This window comes from Gadus morhua, chromosome 4 (assembly GCF_902167405.1).
Source record: "Gadus morhua chromosome 4, gadMor3.0, whole genome shotgun sequence".
Taxonomy (NCBI): domain Eukaryota; kingdom Metazoa; phylum Chordata; class Actinopteri; order Gadiformes; family Gadidae; genus Gadus; species Gadus morhua.
In genome coordinates this window covers 40,992,410-41,010,537 of record NC_044051.1, presented here as the reverse complement: position 1 = coordinate 41,010,537, position 18,128 = coordinate 40,992,410, and the positions used below count along the sequence as shown (strand labels likewise).

The 18,128-nt window shown below is 42.3% G+C and overlaps 2 protein-coding genes across 3 annotated transcripts; both read right to left on the bottom strand.

Moving 5' to 3' along the window:
- Positions 1-2,603: 2,603 nt before the first annotated feature.
- On the bottom strand, positions 2,604-7,178 carry LOC115543085 (lymphocyte antigen 75). Of its 2 annotated transcripts, none has more exons than XM_030355640.1 (7): positions 6,915-7,178; positions 5,844-5,882; positions 5,453-5,738; positions 5,000-5,136; positions 3,963-4,182; positions 3,385-3,554; positions 2,604-3,042 (listed from the first exon to the last, which is right to left on the bottom strand). In XM_030355640.1, the coding sequence occupies exons 1-7, from the start codon at positions 6,946-6,948 to the stop codon at positions 2,975-2,977; spliced, it is 954 nt and encodes a 317-aa protein (XP_030211500.1). In that variant the 5' UTR covers positions 6,949-7,178; the 3' UTR covers positions 2,604-2,974. The 2 variants fall into 2 exon arrangements, with proteins under 2 accessions (XP_030211500.1, XP_030211501.1); XM_030355641.1 differs by lacking the exon at positions 2,604-3,042 and adding an exon at positions 3,063-3,200.
- A 4,391-nt stretch (positions 7,179-11,569) lies between these two features.
- On the bottom strand, positions 11,570-17,656 carry LOC115541771 (tripartite motif-containing protein 16-like). The gene is made up of 3 exons (XM_030353610.1): positions 17,441-17,656; positions 12,599-13,394; positions 11,570-12,141 (listed from the first exon to the last, which is right to left on the bottom strand). The coding sequence occupies exons 1-3, from the start codon at positions 17,633-17,635 to the stop codon at positions 11,570-11,572; spliced, it is 1,563 nt and encodes a 520-aa protein (XP_030209470.1). The 5' UTR covers positions 17,636-17,656.
- Positions 17,657-18,128: the final 472 nt, after the last annotated feature.

Here is an 18,128-nt window from a genome sequence, read left to right as displayed (position 1 = left end):
TCTTTACCGATCTATTAGTTTCATTAAGTTTAGATTTTTTCATCAAACAAATAACAGAACGTTACACCAATATGAAGCATTTGTTGTTTTAATCCACACTGAGGTGTCATTTTTGCAAGATAGGCAAATGTTTTTTGTAAACGTTGTGTAGCCTATAGTCGGTCTTATTAAACGATTTTAGAGATTTGTTGATGTGTTGTGAGCATAAGCGATTTTAAGATTTGGACTTTTGACAGTCATCTGTAGTCCAAAACAGAGTTAAGTTGTAATAAAATAATTACCACGAATTGAATTGACGCAGCTCGTTTCGCTTTAACTAGAGTTGCACCTATCAGCTGTTCATCTCCGCAGCGGTGGCTGAGAAGTGTGATATCATTCAATAGACAAAATTGATCGTTAAATATTCGATCTGCCTGTTTAGTTCATACAATCTGTTTATATCTAAGAGATCATAGATAGCACTTAGTTCAGTTAAAAGGGGTAAAAGAGATGAAAAATGTAATAAAACGGATAAAAGTTAATAAATTACTGTTACGTAATAGCCTACTATCCTGTCTCAGATTCTAAATGTTCAATGTCCCCCAGTCAATAGGGTGCTGGGATTTTTTTTTTTTATTATCCGATTTCCGGCGTGTGGGTGGATGTTTCTGTCTGCAGCGGAAGTGCGTGTGGGTGGATGTCTGGAGCGTGTGGGTGGATGTCTGCAGCTAGACTCTCTTGCAACATGACGTCCTCTCCCCTCCTCTCCTAACACCTGGCTCCGCCCCTTCGGTGCGTGAGCGCAGCACTTCATTCATTCACTGTGTCGGCCTCTTCAAATGCGTTGATGTGTGTTCTCTTCTTTCTGGAGTTAAGAGAGAGCCGGTGCAGAACGAGAGACATGAATCGATGGTTATTGACAACTGGGATCATCGTTGTAGATCTATTTGGGCTTCCGGGGCTTCCCCGAATACTTTTTAACCAACCCCGATCCGATTTTCAACTGAAACAGGCAGAGAGCAAAGAGCTGTTCATTGGCGCTACGCTGCTGTAGGAACTCTCCCCGATGTGCACGCGCAAAATGCACACACGAGTAGCAGATCTTAGAGCAGCAGGCAGCGATACGATCTGGTCAGCGGGGGATTTCCTTTTGCTTTTGGAAAGCTTGCTGCGTTTGAAGTACTAGTGCACCCCCTGCTGGTAAAAGTGGGTCACACACACACACACACACACACACACACACACACACACACACACACACACACACACACACACACACACACACACACACACACACACACACACACACACACACACACACACACACACATTCCCTGTTACCTGTGTGTCCCTGTTACCATTTGACAAAAGTGTAAATATAAGTCCTCATGTAGACTGTCGTGTTTCTAGTTGTTTGTTTCCAGTAATCAGATTCAAAATTCCTCCAAACGAAAAAAAAGAAAGAAAATAAAGCCTCCCAAATAAGTAGCCTACTTGATGGAAACCATCAACGGTCATTTTGTGTGGAGCTGTTGGAGCGGCTGGACGGCAGGTCCCCGGTGAGGTCGGGGACGGAGTGCAGAGTTAAAAGTTACATATTTTAACTTTCACTATCTACATACAAAGCCTATGGCCCTAAATGATGTAGTTAGCGGACCAATCACAGCCCTTGCTGCTGCCTCGCCTCGACCCAAGGTTAGTGATTAGAAGAGGCGCCGTAAGGGGGGGGGGGGGGGGCTCAGAGCACACAATTGGTATTATTATCATACGAAGGTTAACGTTACTCAACTGAAAGTTATATTAGAAACTAGTGTGGCTGTTTGTTGCAAAAGGTCTGTTGGAGATGATACGCGGCCTGGTGTGGTGGTGCCGTCCAGGAGAACCCCCAGAGTGTGTGTGGAGGTGTCTGGATTAACCTGGGCCCTCATTGGCCTCCCCCAGCCCCAGCGTCCAATCAGACTCGTCCAGGTGAGGCGGCTTAAACCCGCCCTCCTCCACATACACTGCCACAATAAACCAACACGTTTAATTGTATACTACATTTAATAATATGCCGTGCATACGAACAGTTCTGGGCTGCTCGTTATCTCAATTTGCATTTCAACGGCCACGTTGAAGACGGCTTTAGTTCGTTCTTTTAAATCCTTGCAGGCAAATGCAGTCGGTGCAATATCCAAATACAGAGGACTCTGCTCATGGAGTGCACTGGAACGCTGGGTTGCAGAGCGAGAGAGAACTAAAGCCAGAGAGGGTGAGAGAAGGAGAGAAAGAGCAAGCGAGACAGTGAGACGGAAAGGATTGAGTGGGAAGAGAATGCAGTGTTTATCCAGTGCTACGGAGCACAGAGGAAGAGAGAGTAGAGACAGAACAAGAGAGAGAGCTCAACAATGGTCTCGGTTCATCAAGGATAATGGGTGTGATGATAAGATATGATCACCGTAAACCATCTCGAAACTGCATCAATCCTGTAATGCATGGGTTTCTATAAAATGGTGATATGGCTACATGGCACAGGGATGTTTCATACAAAACCTTAAATATTGAAATATGCATTCTAAATGTCAATCAGTGAAGAAATTATTTTTTTGAAACAGTTGAGACATTCAATAACTTATCAAAGGAAATTAAGTTGTTTTCTTTATTTCAAGAATTAAAGACATAGAAATAAAACATGACCAATATTTTATATGGTATTTATATAGCATATTCTCACAATCTCCACATTTCAATCAAAGGACTAATGCAACGTCAACCAGATCTGCTCATATGGATGTTCAATGATTATATTCTAAAGTAAATAAATTACTTCTACCTACGCTTTTACACGTTCAAGCTATTACAGCACTAATTCCATGGATATACATCTTCCGTGAGTTTGTAAACAAAATGCAGAACTGGTTAGCTACCACAGACAAGCTCTGTGCTAAAGCATTCAGAATCTCCACTACGTATGACTACTTGGGATTCAGTAGTTGCATTCTCCAGCAAGACAAACCTAGTTTTTACAGGTTGGTTTCACTCTTGTTGTACTAAAGAAGCGCACCTTTTTCCCTCCTGTCGGACCTGCGGACAATAGATACAAGAAGGTTAATTAAAGTTGTGTAAAAGACAGAGAGCTCATTTCACTCCTTGTTCAGACTTCTAGGTGGAGCTTAGTACTTGAGAGATCTTTAATTTTTCCAGTTTTCCCAAAAAGGAAGCTTCAACCTCTTTTCTTCAACCTGTTTCAAACTTTTAATCATGTCAGACATTCAAAGAAGTTGAGTGAAAAATAAGATCTTATTTGAGAGTCCCTTGTACGTGTATTGTATGTCGCACACGTTGGTGCATGCTTGCAGATTAGAAGAAGGTTCAGCGATTTGGCTGATCAGGACCTGGTTATGGGTCTATAGACTGGACACCGACCTGTGAAACAGATGAAGTTGAGATGTTCCCCACAAAAGCGTTGCCTCCATGTGGAACGTTCTGTGCTGGAAATGCCCCCACAGGGGCTGGGCTCCTGTGAGGCCTCGTCCCACTGGGTGAAGTCCATCGGGTCACCCGACATCCAGAACCAAGAGCTTCCTAGAATAGACCTACAAACATGGAAAGAGTTGAAAGTGTTACCCGGGTGGAATAGCAGAGACAAATGTTGAACTTATTTTAATGTTAATGAATAGAAGACCAAGTGATTGGATGGACCGACAGATGATCATAAGGACAGACCTTTATGCTTAAAAGACACTTTGGGCTCAGTTATGGTTCCACTTCGACGCAACATGACGACCACGCAGACGCTTCGACGCAGTCGTGGACCTGTTTTGGTTCTGCGCCGGGTTTCAGTGAGCGGACCAATCACAGCCCTCGCTGCGGCGCCGCCTCGACGCAAAGTTCCACTTTTCGGGAGGCTCTTGAGGCGGAGGCAAGGACGTCATTGGTCAGTGAACCCCCTAGCGTCGCGTCAACGTGGACCCCATAACTGAGCCGTAAGGCCTGGCCAGTACCTGCGCAGGCCCACCCAGAGATGGCTGGTCAGTGTGAAGGGGGCGCGAGCCACCAGATCGTCAACCATCTCCTGCTCCGCCGGGCCCCTGAGAGTCAGCAGGTCCCAGTGATAGTCTCTGCAGTAGAACAGGGCGTCTGACCAGCACAGCCGCTTCCCCACCAGGGTGACGTTCATCCCCACCCCCGGAGTGCTGATGGAGGGGGGAGGGGGGGCCAACTCTAGGGGACCAAAAGACAGCGTTGGGGTGAGGGACCTCCACTCTTAGCCCTGTAAGCGTACAATAAGGTAACATTGAGCAAGACAATCCCTCCCTAATATTCTACTGAAGATCCCATATCTGCTTTTTTGAGGTTAATAATTGCATTTGGGGGTAGGCTACTACTAGAATAGGGTTACATGCATGTATGTTAGAAATACCTCATACTATTCTCACATTGTTTAATTTCTGCAAAACCGATTTCTGCGTTTTTCTCGGTGGGCGCAGAACTCCCCCTGGCTCAGACTTAGATTTTCTAGTTTAGCAGACATAAAACATGCATACAGTACGTACATCATTTAACAATCTCAATGAAGGGAAAAGGCGAAAAAGCATGATATAACCCCTTTAAGGCCTTTGGTAGACACAAATTTTAAAAAACTTCATAGCGACACTAAATTAATCACTTCTGTGGGACGTTTAGAAACACTTTATTGACGGCAAAACTAAATCTTCAGACAGTTGACTACGCATTCATTTTTCTCCAAATAAAAAGGGTCGGTCAAAGTCAAATCTCAGCATACACTTCTGCCCCTGTTTGCAGTCATAAAAGTCATGTTTAGCATCAACACAAGTCGATGATGTAAGCAACAGGCTACATTTGAATTTGCCAGAACCTCTCGACCGACGCCATACAGTCGCTTTGCATAATATGAAACCGGGTTGGGTTCGCACACCACACGGGTATAACCGGAAACTGTGTTACCCTAACCAAATGTCGCACTCATACACCCATCCCCACACCAATGATGACTTTGATTGATAGAATGGGTTCCTACCTCCGTACACTTTGACCTCGCACAACATCAAGTATGTAGTGTTGAAGGGCTTGTAGAAGTTGACGTACATTCCTTCCATTCCCCAGCAATGGACAGTCTGAGTCAAGCCGTCGGGGACATCGTGGATGATGGCACACCTGAGGGAGAGAGAATCTATCCCATTTTATAACTGCAAATAAAATAAGTCTGCCGTTTAGAGAAAACCGGGGTTAAAAAATACACATGCTAGACTCGGCCAATCAGTTTGCTCATTCACAATGACAGTAGGCTACTAAAAAAGGTTCATAAAGTGGCCGTGTAGCTCCATGGGGATTACAGAATAAGTTGAAAAAGGGGGTTGACTTACACTCTAGGCTATTTAGTCATTTAAACTTTTATCCAAAGACACTTTATCCAACCCATGTTGGCTGGGGGTCGAACCCAATTAGAGAGGAGGTTGGCATTGTGACTCACCTCGGGTTGTCGTTGCCGTTGTTGACCAGTGAATTGCCGATGTGTATTTCCACGCCGTCGAGCCACTTCCTTGTTGAGTACATATTAGTGATCTCGATCACGGACACCCTGTACACACCGTCCAGCTGGAGCCTCCACCACGGATTGTCCATCGCCAAGGTGTGAGTGCAGCTGTCCTTCCCATCAGGGCTGCAGCTCCCATCGATGGCCTGTCCAGCGCTCCAGCCCTCATAGGTTGAAGACTGAACGGCCGCGCCTCTCAGCGGCACGTCAATGCTGGATGCAGCTTGGGAGCGAGTGAGACCACAGAGCAGAGTTTAGTCCAGTTGCGTTCTACGGTTCAAAAACGCATGACTTGTGTGTTTAGATAACTTGCTTCACATGTAAATACCTGAACATCGAGGTGACTCCCGCAGGTGGATGAGAACAACTGGTGCATGAGAAAATACATGATCGGTACATCAGGGATAAAACCAGGACAGGGTGTTCTGTGATCGGAAGATAATCTACGAGGGGTGGGTTGGTACGAACCATATGATCAGATATGAGTTTCTTTCATAATTTTATAATGATAAAGTTAATGAATCCAAATAAAAAAAATCTATAATATTCGTCCTGCTTTGAGCATAAAGCTTTTGCGCTTTCATGGAAATATCAGATAGTTGTATTTTACTGTGTTATTAATGTTCAATTTGTAAATTTTGTAAATATTGCATTGCTGCAATATGTATTATATATATTTATCTATACATAATTATATAATAATTTTACAAGGCTGATTTTGGGGCTGAAACATTACTGAATCCATGGGGGAAACACGTACTGGTATTCAACAACGCAGTGGAATACTAATAAATAACTTAACAAATAATTGTACAAAGTCAACTATTCAGTTGACATTGCCCCCCGGGTCTGAAAAAATAAAATTAAAATATCCTGAACTGAAACGGTCTAAAGAAAGCTGAAATATATGCACTATTAGTTTGATCTAACTTTGACTTATTATTCTTATTGAAAGTGTAAGATTTTGCCATTATGAATAAATATTGCACTTAAAATACTCCCCCCCCCCCCCCCCCCCCCCTTCTTCCGTTGACAATCAAGTGCCACCCCAAATATAAGACTTGCCCGGGCTGGCCACCACAGTAATAATGTCCTTGCTACGTCCCTGAAACTATTGTGTCTAAAATTACAATTTAAAGGAAGAATAGCAATACTACCTATAGGGAAATGACTATTGGGCGGCTACTGCCTCCTCCTCCCATTCTGCATTAGCACATAACATATTTGAATAATTTAGATATAAATTTAGATATAAATGTTGCCAAACATCACAGTGACCCCAAATCACAAAAAAATAAAACTTTCAAACATACCTTTCCATAATGTTGCTGGTTAGTTTAAATGAATTCAATAAAACGGACTGAATGATAAATAGAGAAGTGATGTGTGGTTTACGTAACGATGAAACTGCAGATGAGACGACTGGACCCCATGGTACTGCAGAAACAAAATCCCCAGTAACTAACTTATGGATGACGCTAGCCTCTAGATACACATCCCCCGATTGAATAATCAGATCACAGTGAAAATAATAGATTGTTTAAATGTTACAATAACTACTTATTAGTTCAACCAATGAGGAGGTCGCGAGTACAGAGGTGCCGGAGATCAGAGTAACGTTGTGCCTCCAGTTTGAAGATGAAACTCACTAGCAGAGCTCCGCGGTCCCTCTGCGATGGTCGAAGCATTTACATCTATTGTCAATGACGGATTTGCCTCAATTCAAACACAGGCTCTCATTTGCAAAAACAGCGCCTTGTGCAGTGCAGCAATAGAAAATATTGTTTCAGCTTCTGTCATGGAAATGGGGCCTAGTGAAACACTATGCTCACAACAACGGGAATTATAGTTTAACATATACCCCTTGTTGTGGCTGAGGCTTTCCTTATTCAAATCAAAGTCATGTTGGCTCACGTTCATGCAACTAAATTCCGTTTTATTTGTATAGACCTTAATCGCAGTTACAAAGGGCTCAACAGGCAATATAGTTATAGCCACTTTGATGCTGATCCCTCAGTAGGAAAACAAATTGTTGCTATCTTTTGTGAGATAAGATCTAATCCAGCGAAGAGCGGAACCTTTCATGCCAACATCGTGTTCGAGAGGAGGAGGAAGAATGCTGGTCAACTGTGTCGAAGGCAGCGCTGAGGTCGAGCATAGCATGGAGCTTGCATTGCTATCCATAGCATTTATGCTGTGTGCTGCATATAATTGCGTATAATGTGCTAAATAAATAACAATGAGGAAAGTTTTTACATTTTCTTTCACAACTGAAAATATATGTTCCAGACTGAACCAAAAAGGTGACCGGGCCTTCGCTGTAGCTGCTCCGCGCTTGTGGAACCCACTGCCACCCGACATACGTGATGCCCCCTCCATTTATGCCTTTAAATCATGGCTCGAAACCCATCTGTAATACCTTTGCCTTCCCTCCCCATTAACTCTCTGACCTCTGCACTATTGCCTTTGTTGTATTCGGATGTCCGGTATCATGTCTTTTATTTGTATTTCATTCAATTTTTTATTTATTTTTTGCCTTCATCTTTGCCTTCATCTTTGCTTATTTTGAAGCTTAGCACCGTTCATCTTTGCCTACTGTATGCACTATGTACAGCACTTTGGTCAGTGCAAACTGTTATAAATGTGCTTTTATAAATAAATGTTACTTACTTACTTACTTACTTATTTCAGGGTAAAGTGCCGTATAAAGGCATCTTTGGTACTTGGGCTTCATTCAAGGTACCTGCTGCGTCACACTCTCTAAGAAGGGCTCAACAGAGGACAATGAGACGAAGGGAAATATACAAAGTGGGTCAAAAACGATGGAATCTAAACAAGTTTGAAAGATATCGAAAATCTGTTTCAATATGCATAAAGATCAAAATATGAATTTTGTTAAATGTTTGGCAAAAAAGAGAGTTGTGAAGTCTCCCGGGAATCGCATTGACGTCCATTACAGAGTATAATAAATAGATATGAAATTAAATATTTTTTAAAGTATAAGAGTAAGTCTTGATGTGAAAAATTGTCTGAGGAAATTGGTTCCTAAATGTGTAAAAAAATGTAAGCACTCAACACCTGATTTCCATGCTCTCCTCTCCCCTGAAATGCAAATAGGAACACCTTCCTATTTGGCTGAGGGCAAAACGTTTTTTTTTGCATATGTTCAGGAAATGTACCTGACACAACTTAGTAAAATTTTTGAGAAGAGGATAGAGAGAGATTCTTCCATTTTGGTTGACGGTGTGCTCCTGTAGCACTGCAGAAAAAAATTCAATGAAGGCAGCATTGTAGTGAGTACCTTAAATATGTTGAGTGATTGGTTTAATTATGTGGCATTCAACCAAGGCAGCACGGGAAGGATGAGACGGGAGCCTAAAAATGATTTTGCAGTTTATGCAGTCTTGTAACAGAAAGGTTGCAAGTTCGATCCCCAGCTCCTCCTAGCTGAGTGTTGACGTGTCCCTGAGCAAGACACTTAACCCTAACTGCTCCTGACGAGCTGGCTGTCTTATCTGTCTTATCAGACCTCTGGCTAGTGTGTGAGTAAGATCCTTACTGACCACATTACTGACCGGAAGACATTAGTGACCAGAATAAACTAATGTTCCCCCTCTTCCAAAAAGTCAATATGAATACATATATGAATATGAATCCCATGGCTGCCCACGCCATTTACATTGCTTGGTGTTGTTTGGCACATTTCTGTACTTTTGGCATATTTGACAGCTATTCAGCTATTGCTGATGTAGGCTAGTTTCGATTCTGGCATTGAACGTGGCCTATCAGTGGACTAAAGGCGTCCGTTGGTCTGTGCCGCTATTAAGCATGCATTCCTAGAAACAGTATGGGTCTCTCTGTATTTACCGAATACTGTCATTTGCATTTCTGTTTAGACATGTTGCAAAGCCAGGCGTGAGACCGAGAACAACAAACAACATTAAATCTTGGAGCAATCAACACATTTTTTTCAAAAGTGTTTCAAAAGTGGCAATTGACAATTTTCATTTTTAAATAGTGTTGATTCTTCGCGGTGCGAATCTGCCGTGATTAAATATTAAGGGGGACCACAATGCTTTCAAGCCTATATTGTGTCACTAGAGAAAGTAGCGACAAGAAATGTGCATAATAATCTAACATTAAGAACATTAATTGGGATATAATTTACAGTATAGGCCTACCCAAAATGTGAAATAGGCCTTGAAAGTCAGTTCACAACATTTTGGCCATGGAGGGATTGGGGTTTGTCGCCACCTAGAGGAGAGGAGAAAGAGTCTAAGACATGGTAGTGAGGTGAAGTCAGCGCTCACCTTGGGTACACACAAAGGGGACCAACAACACTTGCTTGTCTCTTATAATTGGTTTGCCACTGGTGGCCCCACTTGGGTCCTCACCTTAAACGAGGGAGCAATATAGGGATTTAAATGCGCCCAAACAATGCAGTCAAGTTTCAGGGAATTAGACTCTCTGGGGGGATGTCACATCGCTCACCTGAGCAAAAGTTAAATCCTTCTCTAAAGAACTACCCAGTGGACTAAGACGGGAGTAGCAAAAATTAGGTAACTGGAATCAAACACACTTTTAGATTTACATTTATCTATTTAAAAATCAGTCAAGGTCAAACAAAGCCCAAGATTTAAAATGAAAAACCTCTGATTTTCATCGTGATTAGAAGCAAAGGAGAGAGAGAGAGAGAGAGAGAGAGAGAGAGAGAGAGAGAGAGAGAGAGAGACTATTCTTATTTAAAATACATTATTTAAAGGGTCTTGAACAAGAAATAAAAGCATGTAATCTCCATGAATAGGCACAGAGCAGCCCTGTTATCAGGTTACAATGCTGCTATGCTATAGCTACACACATAGAAACACAAAAATATTGTATGTCAATGGACTTTTGGGGATATATTTATATATTTGTCATATTTGAGGAATACACGTAATTTTCCAACTGTCTGCCTCTCATGTTGTTATTCACGTCGACAAGAATTAACTAGAATGCAGATTTTCTTTTCACCTTCATCATTACCATTCAGATTTCTGATTTTCTTCAACCTGTAGTTTTCTTGGTCAGAGATAACCCCATTTCCTTTAACCCCCATCAGGCATTTTATCGCCTTGACAAACACTTTTTGTTTTCAAAATAGTGTTTGATTTTCACTTCTTCAATGTTATAATTAATAATAATAATTCATTGAATTTATTTAGCGCTTTTCTAGACGCTCAAAGACGCCTACAGTGAAGGGGGGGGGGGGGGGGGGGGGACCTCACTAACCACCACCAGTATGTTGCACCCATTTGGGTGATGCACGGCAGCCAATCGGCGCCAGAACGCTCACCACACACCAGCTTGAGGTGGAGAGTGAGGGATGAGGTGGAGAGAGAGGGAAAAGAACATTTAACACTACTATGGACCACATGTAAACCCTATCGACCACATTTAAACCCTATCGACCACATTTAAATCCTATCGACCACATTTAAACACTATCGACCATATTCAAACACTATCGACCACATTTAAACACTATCGAGCACATTCAAACACTATCGACCACATTTAAACACTATCGAGCACATTTAAACACTATCGACCACATTCAAACACCATCGACCACATTCAAACACTATCGACCACATTTAAACACTATCGACCACATTTAAGCATGTAAACCCTATCGACCACATTTAAACCCTATCGACCACATTTAAACCCTATCGACCACATTTAAACACTATCGACCACATTTAAACATTATTGACGGACTGTACTTTTCTATTACCCACGCCCTCAACCAAAGACCACACAGAAACCTCAACTGAACACTGAACAGACACCTCAACTGAACACTGAAACATCTGCAAAATGTGTACACTGTGCTTCCGCGTGAGTTAAAAGCGGCATGACAAAAAACAGACATGACTATAGATTATCACGACACAAAAGATATAACAGTATAACAGTATGAAAAAAAGATACAAAAAAAAAAGATACAAAAGATATAACAGTATGAAAGTCACTGACTCTGTAGAGACCAGGGAGGGAGGGAAGGAGGGACTATAACTGACACAGAGACACTGTGGAACGAGACTCATATAACTTAAACCCAGGGAGGAGGTCCTCCTGGGTGAAGGAGGCCTGGAAGGTGTGGATGTGTGTCAGTGTGTCTGAGGACCTTCCTCCACCTGGGGACACTCTGTAGAAGGACAGAGAGCCAGCAGGCCGGTCCAGATACACTCCTACTCTGGTAGAGCCAGAGGGAGGGAGAGGTATGATTGTTTTTCTACTGTTGTGCCAGGCAGAGTAAACATCATCTCCATCATCATTTTCATCATCACAACAATTGAGACACCAGGAATGTTTGTTGTGTCCAAGCTCACTGTCTCCGAATCCTCTCCTGGAGATCGCTCTGTATGTCACTCCAATATCCACCATTGCTTCCCTCTCTACCTCCCAGTAACAGCGGCCAGTAAGACCCTCTCTACAGAGCACCTGTCTACTGTAGTCAAATCTCTCAGGCCCGTGACAACACAACGAATCGACTCCAAGCTGTGTCACCTTTCTGTTTTTATCAGTCAGATAGAGATGTCTGTGGGCTGTGTTCGGGTCCAGTGTGAGTTCACAGGCATCTGACGGGTGAAAAATACATGATTAGGCTGTAATCATGTATTTACTCTAATTTAAATAATGTGGGAGTGATGTATATTAGTATAATTAAAAACTGCATTCTCCTTATAGTAATTATAGTTATATTATATCCATTATAATTATACATATATGTTTTAACATAAAAAAAATAACCAGTTTAGTAACATAATTATGTGTAATATAATAATGAGAGTAATCATAATATTTGAATACAGACCCATTCTTAATAACTATTTACAAACATTATTAACAAACGTTATAGCATAACATAATAACCACACAAATACACACACATTACTATGATACCATAACTATGACATCATGATTAATATGATGGTACCATGATTATTATTCAATTGTGTGTAGTAAAAAAATACTTACAATCATAGTTACATATATTATACAATAAAAATCATACATATTGGATTTTACACTTACACTTCTTTACACCTGGTTTCAAGTCAGGCAGCTTCTTCAACTCCATGTTCAGTGTCTCCTCCAGCTGATCCAGGGATCTCCTCAAGGTCCCTACGTATGACGGAGGACGGACCTCCACCGTGGTCCAGTCCCTGGTGGGTGGAGGATCCTTCAGGGATCTGAAGGTCTGGAGGAAGTGGAGGTGGTCTTCAGTGTGTGAGAGCTGCTTCACCTCTGAGCTTCTATTGGTCAGATCTTCTATTTCCTGCTCCAGCTCTTTGATAAGGTCTTCAGCTTGTTTCTCTGTGGATTTCAGTTTCTCTTTAACCGTTTGGTTGAAATCATCCCGGCAAATTTCAACACAGCCTATCAGAGTAGTGAAGACCTGTCCACCATCAGCTATCTCTCTGTCTGCGTCTTTCTTGCTAATTTTTATTGTGTCTCTGATCTTTTTAATCTTTTCTTTTCTCTCCTGGATCATCTGAGGAACTTCAGCCTCTATCTTCCCCAGCTGGGCCGTCTTCACTTCATATTCCTCCTCTAGAGGTACAACAGGATGGGACTTGTGGTCTGTCACTGTGCACAACAGACACACACACACCTGTTCAGTCTGGCAGAAGAGCTCCAGAAGTTGATTGTGTTTCTTACACATCCTGTCTTCCAGACGGTCCATAGGCTCGACCAGCCGATGTTTCTTCAGGCCTGCGACTCTCTGATGTGGCTCCAGGTGGGTTTGGCAGAAAGAGACAAGACACACTAGGCAGGACTTCACAGCCTTCTGCTGGGTCCCAGTACAGACGTCACAGGGAACTTCTGCTGGTTTAACACAAGGCTTCTCTTTTACTCGTACGGACGTACTAAACTGAGCTGCCAGCTCTGATAAGAGAGTGTTAACCCGTAGATCAGGTCTTGTGTGGAAAAGCTCATTACAAACAGGACATTTGTACTGGACTTGTTCATCCCAGAAATTACTAATGCAGGTTCTGCAGAAGTTATGTCCACATGCAGTGGTAACTGGACTGGTGAACTCATCCTCACAGATGAAACATGAAATGTTGTCTTCGGACCAGGAAGTGTTAGCAGAGGCCATTCCTATACACAGACGACAGGATTTATGTGTTGAGCAATTCCATTCTTTTTCTAATTCCTTAACAGGCTAAGAGGTTTTGGCTTCTCTCAAAATTGTGCTGCTTTACTCACCTTGTTGTGATCTGGCAGACATTTGTTCCAAATGCGTTTTATTTTTCTCCAGGTAGAGAACTGCTTCTTCGTTGGTCGGCTTTGTTTTCTACGAACCTTAAGTGTCGTTTCCTGATCAAGACGTCCTCTCTTCTCCTCTCACACCTGGCTCCTCCCCAACGGGCACACAGTTTACTGACGTTTCAACTTCCACACTCGTGACTTTGGGCACGGACCTGAACTGTGTAGGCTAATTCAAATGTGGTGTCATGTGTGTTCTCTTCTTTACGCATTAAACATTTTCAGCCTTTAAAAGATAGGACACAGAGATTGATTTAGTGTCGATTCGTGACTTACTGATTAACAGCTGTACAAATACATTGAACTTAACTTTTCCTGAGGCTAGTATTTCCCCCAGTCTTTATAAAAACCCTCTTCCTGTGTGCTCCAGTTACATGTCCTTTAATGATTTATCATTTTATATTGCTTTAACGCTGGTGGTTATATAAGGCTTATCTCCGCGACTTTAACCGCATAAAACATAATAAACCAGAGGCATGCTACTCGGGGTAGGGCAAACGAACTTGACCGACGTCCCTACTCGGAGACGACAAACCCGAAATCCAAACCCAAATCCAATACCCGTTACTGAGGTTATCATAATTTTACCACACATTACTAACAACTAATATAACCGACTACCACTAAAACACTGTCTAGCTAACATCCACCTAAAAACACCTTAAGGATTCTGGCCAACAATAGCCTTAAGCCTGCTGGTCATGAAGAGGTCAGCTCTATAATGACCTGACACAATCTCATGTTATCAGTTCTACATCAAGGAAGTGAATTCAGATCCAAAATTAGATTTATGTATGCAATCAAACAAAAATATTATCAGTTTTAATGTAGACCCAAAGATAGGTCAACTAACTAACTCACTAACTGAAAGGGTGTGTACTTTATTTTTAAGGGTCTGATTTTGTGAGTCCGCTCCCTTTGAGGAAGAGAAAATACAGTTTGAAACAAAGAGGTCTAAAGACTTCAAAGGTTTCTTCCATGTGAAGATGCTTAGACATGAGGAAAGGGACTGTCCCGTGAGCCAACCTGATTAGTCGGACAGGGTCAGCAACGAGGACGCTGCAGTAACTGGACATCAAGGCCTCGCTTAACATCAAATCTTCAATATTGAGAGTCTGTCACTAAGCTCAGTCTCTTAGGTAACTAAGCTCTTAAACTATGAACTAATGTCAGTCAGTTAAATCTGGCTCAAACCATACTAGCTATCTATAACCTTCAATCGAACTCTCACCAATTTGAACAAAAAACGAATTAAAGGATTCATGAAGCCATAAACTTAATGATGTTATTCTAATTAGTTTTTTCTCATTGAATCTCCTGAGTTTTTATCATTGTGTTGTAGCCCCTCAAATCAGGACGATGCAACTACACCAGTTCTGCCAGGTCCATGTGCAGTATAGCCTCACTTTAAAAGCTGCCAAAATGGGATTGTACCAGCAGCATTTCCAGTTGTCCTCCCACCAACGACAAGATATCACTTTTCAGACACTTTAACTGGAGGATCAGATCCAGCCATGACTTGTCCATCTCTTTTTGGACCTCCGTCCAGTTCCTACCCCCAGAATCCCACTAAATCTGGTCCAGACTTTATTTTTTTTACAAATAAGTTTTTAGACCCAGCTCACTCTTTGATACGGCTGGAATAGTGAGGTGTGTGAGTGTGTTTGATCTAAAATCTCCACCACCCAAGTTTAAGTTCTTCAAATGTTTGACCAAAGAAATCTAAATAGGACATATGTGTGTACGAACGTAATGTAGCTATTTCCCACAAAGAATGTACCGATTCCATTTCTTGCCATTTTATTGAAATCAGAAAAGTCTACAAAGAGGAATTGCATTGCAATTCATTATTCCAAAATATAAACTAATAGTAATGTACAGTTTATTATCATAAAAAACCGTATCCCCCAAAAATGTTATGATTGCAACCATTTATGATGGTATAGCATTAGCAATAACCCCGAAAAAATAACTGGGGAAAACAAACATTTATAAAATATAGTAGAATCTAATAATTTACAATGGGCTATGTATTATGATAGTAAGGGTTATTTCTTAATGAATTTCTCAAATTTCTTAAATTACAGTAGTAGGCCTACCACTTCAATGCAGACCTCTCAGATCTCAAATTGTAAAGATTCCTTTCAGGAAAAAACATTAGTTGTTTCGGTGGTTTGTTTGTTGTATTATAAAACAAAGGCCCTAGTCTGTTTGATTGACTGGTGAGATTATCATTGGAGCAGAGTTTTTACCTTCATAATTATGGTATCCTGGAGAGAGGATTGGATAGAGAGGCTCACTAAAGTTGCAGCCAGTAGCAGAGTATAAATTAACCCTGGCTTCCACATTGTAGAAGGAGACCAGACCCTCATCATAATCAACAAACACCCCCACCTTCTGGAGCTCAGCTCTCAGAGGGAGACGGACAGCAGGGTCATCATTGAATACCAACACATCCTTGTTGAATTTAATAGTCCAGGAGCCGTTCTCAGGGGTCAATATGATCAGATGTTTTCTGTTGATGGACTCCTGGCCACTCCTAAACACCATGTAGTCTTGTCTTTAACCTGGACCTCAAAGTAAAATTTACCTGAGGAGAAGCTCTGTCTCGTGAGAACACATATACATTTTGTACATCTCTTAGGGTTGTACTTGTTTCCCATCCTCAGAGATGATGAGCTGGGAAGGTGCTGTATCAGGATCCAGAGTCACATCTACTTCATACTGCTGGACCCTCTTCAGTTCAGCATCATCACGCAGCTTCTTCATCTCCATGTTCAGTGTCTCCTCCAGCTGATCCAGGGATCTCCTCAAGGTCCCTACGTATGACGGAGGACGAACCTCCACCGTCATCCAGTCCCTGGTGTGTGGAGGAATCGTCAGTGATCTGAAGGTCTGGAGGAAATGGAGGTGGTCTTTGGTGTGTGAGAGCTGCTTCACCTCTGAGCTTCTATAGGTCAGATCTTCTATTTCCTGCTCCAGCTCTTTGATGAGGTCTTCGGCTTCTTTCTCTGTGGATTTCAGTTTCTCTTCAACTGTTCGGTTGAAATCGTCCCGGCACTTTCTAATGTAGCACATCAGAGCAGCGAGGACCTGCCCACCATCAGCTAGCTCTCTGTCTGCGTCTTTCTTGCTCATTTCTAATGTGTCATTGATCTCCTTAATCTTTCGTTTTCTCTCCTGGATCATCCGTGGAACTTTTGCATCCATCTTCCCCAGCTGGGCCGTCTTCATTTCAAATTCCGCTTTTATGGGTACAACCGTATGGGACCTGTGGTCTGTCTCTATGCAGAACTGACATACAGACACCTGTTCAGTCTTGCAGAAGAGCTCCAGAAGTTGTTTGTGTTTCTTACACATCCTGTCTTCAAGACGGTCCATAGGCTCAACCAGCTGATGACTCTTCAGGCCCGCGACTCTCTGATGTGGCTCCAGGTGGGTTTGGCAATAAGAGATAAGACACTCTAGGCAGGACTTCACAGCCTTCAGCTTGGTCCCAGTACAGTCATCACAGGGAACTTCTGCTGATTCAACAAAAGGCTGATCTTTGACTCGTATAGTCGTTCTAAACTGAGCTGCCAACTCTGATAAGAGGGTATTGACCCGTAGATCAGGTCTAGTTGGGAACAGTTTGTTGCAAACAGGACATTTGTACTTGACTTGTTCATCCCAGAACTTTGTAATACAGGTTCTGCAGAAGTTGTGTCCACATGGGGTGGTAACTGGACTGCTGAAGACATCCAGACAGATTGAACATAAAAAGTTCTCTTCAGTCCAGGAAGTGTTAGCAGAGGCCATTCCTAGACACAGACGAAAAGGTTTATGTATTGAGCAATGATATATTTCTAATTCAATAATGGAAGAGAGGTTTTAACTTATCCCAAAGTTGTGCTCACCTTGTTGTGTTTTCTGTCTGTCAGACAATTTGTTCCAACATGCGATAAACTTTTGTCCTGAAAGAGTGAATTGCTTCCACGTCAGCTGGCTTTGGTTTCTTTGATGTTTAAGCTTTGTTACCTGAACCAGTCGTCCTCTCCTCTCCTCCCCTAGCACCTGACCCCTCCCCTAACACCTGGCCCCTCCCCTAACACCTGGCCCCTCCCCTAACACCTGGCCCCTCCCCTAATACCTGACCCCTCCCCTAACACCTGGCTCCGCCCCCACTGACACACATTTTAATGACATATATTTCACACTCTGACTTTGGGCGCATTCATGAACTGTGTAGGCTCCCTTCAAATTCGCTGTGTGTTCTCTTCTTTGCGGCATCAAATATGTCTAACCTTTAAAG

Bases quoted from the DNA above. Each gene is read 5' to 3' on its own strand.
- LOC115543085 (XM_030355640.1), bottom strand. From the start codon at position 6,948: ATGGGGTCCAGTCGTCTCATCTGCAGTTTCATCG. The intron at 5,739-5,843 runs GTATTTACATGT...CTCGCTCCCAAG, and splicing joins GGAGTCACCTCGATGTTCAG to CTGCATCCAGCATTGACGTG. The intron at 3,043-3,384 runs GTCGGTGTCCAG...TATTGTCCGCAG, and splicing joins CAACTTCATCTGTTTCACAG to GTCCGACAGGAGGGAAAAAG.
- LOC115541771 (XM_030353610.1), bottom strand. From the start codon at position 17,635: ATGGCCTCTGCTAACACTTCCTGGACTGAAGAGAACTTTTTATGTTCA. The intron at 13,395-17,440 runs GTCAATACCCTC...TGTGTTAAACCA, and splicing joins CAACTAGACCTGATCTACGG to GCAGAAGTTCCCTGTGACGT. The intron at 12,142-12,598 runs GTAAGTGTAAAA...TTCACCCGTCAG, and splicing joins GAAACCAGGTGTAAAGAAGT to ATGCCTGTGAACTCACACTG.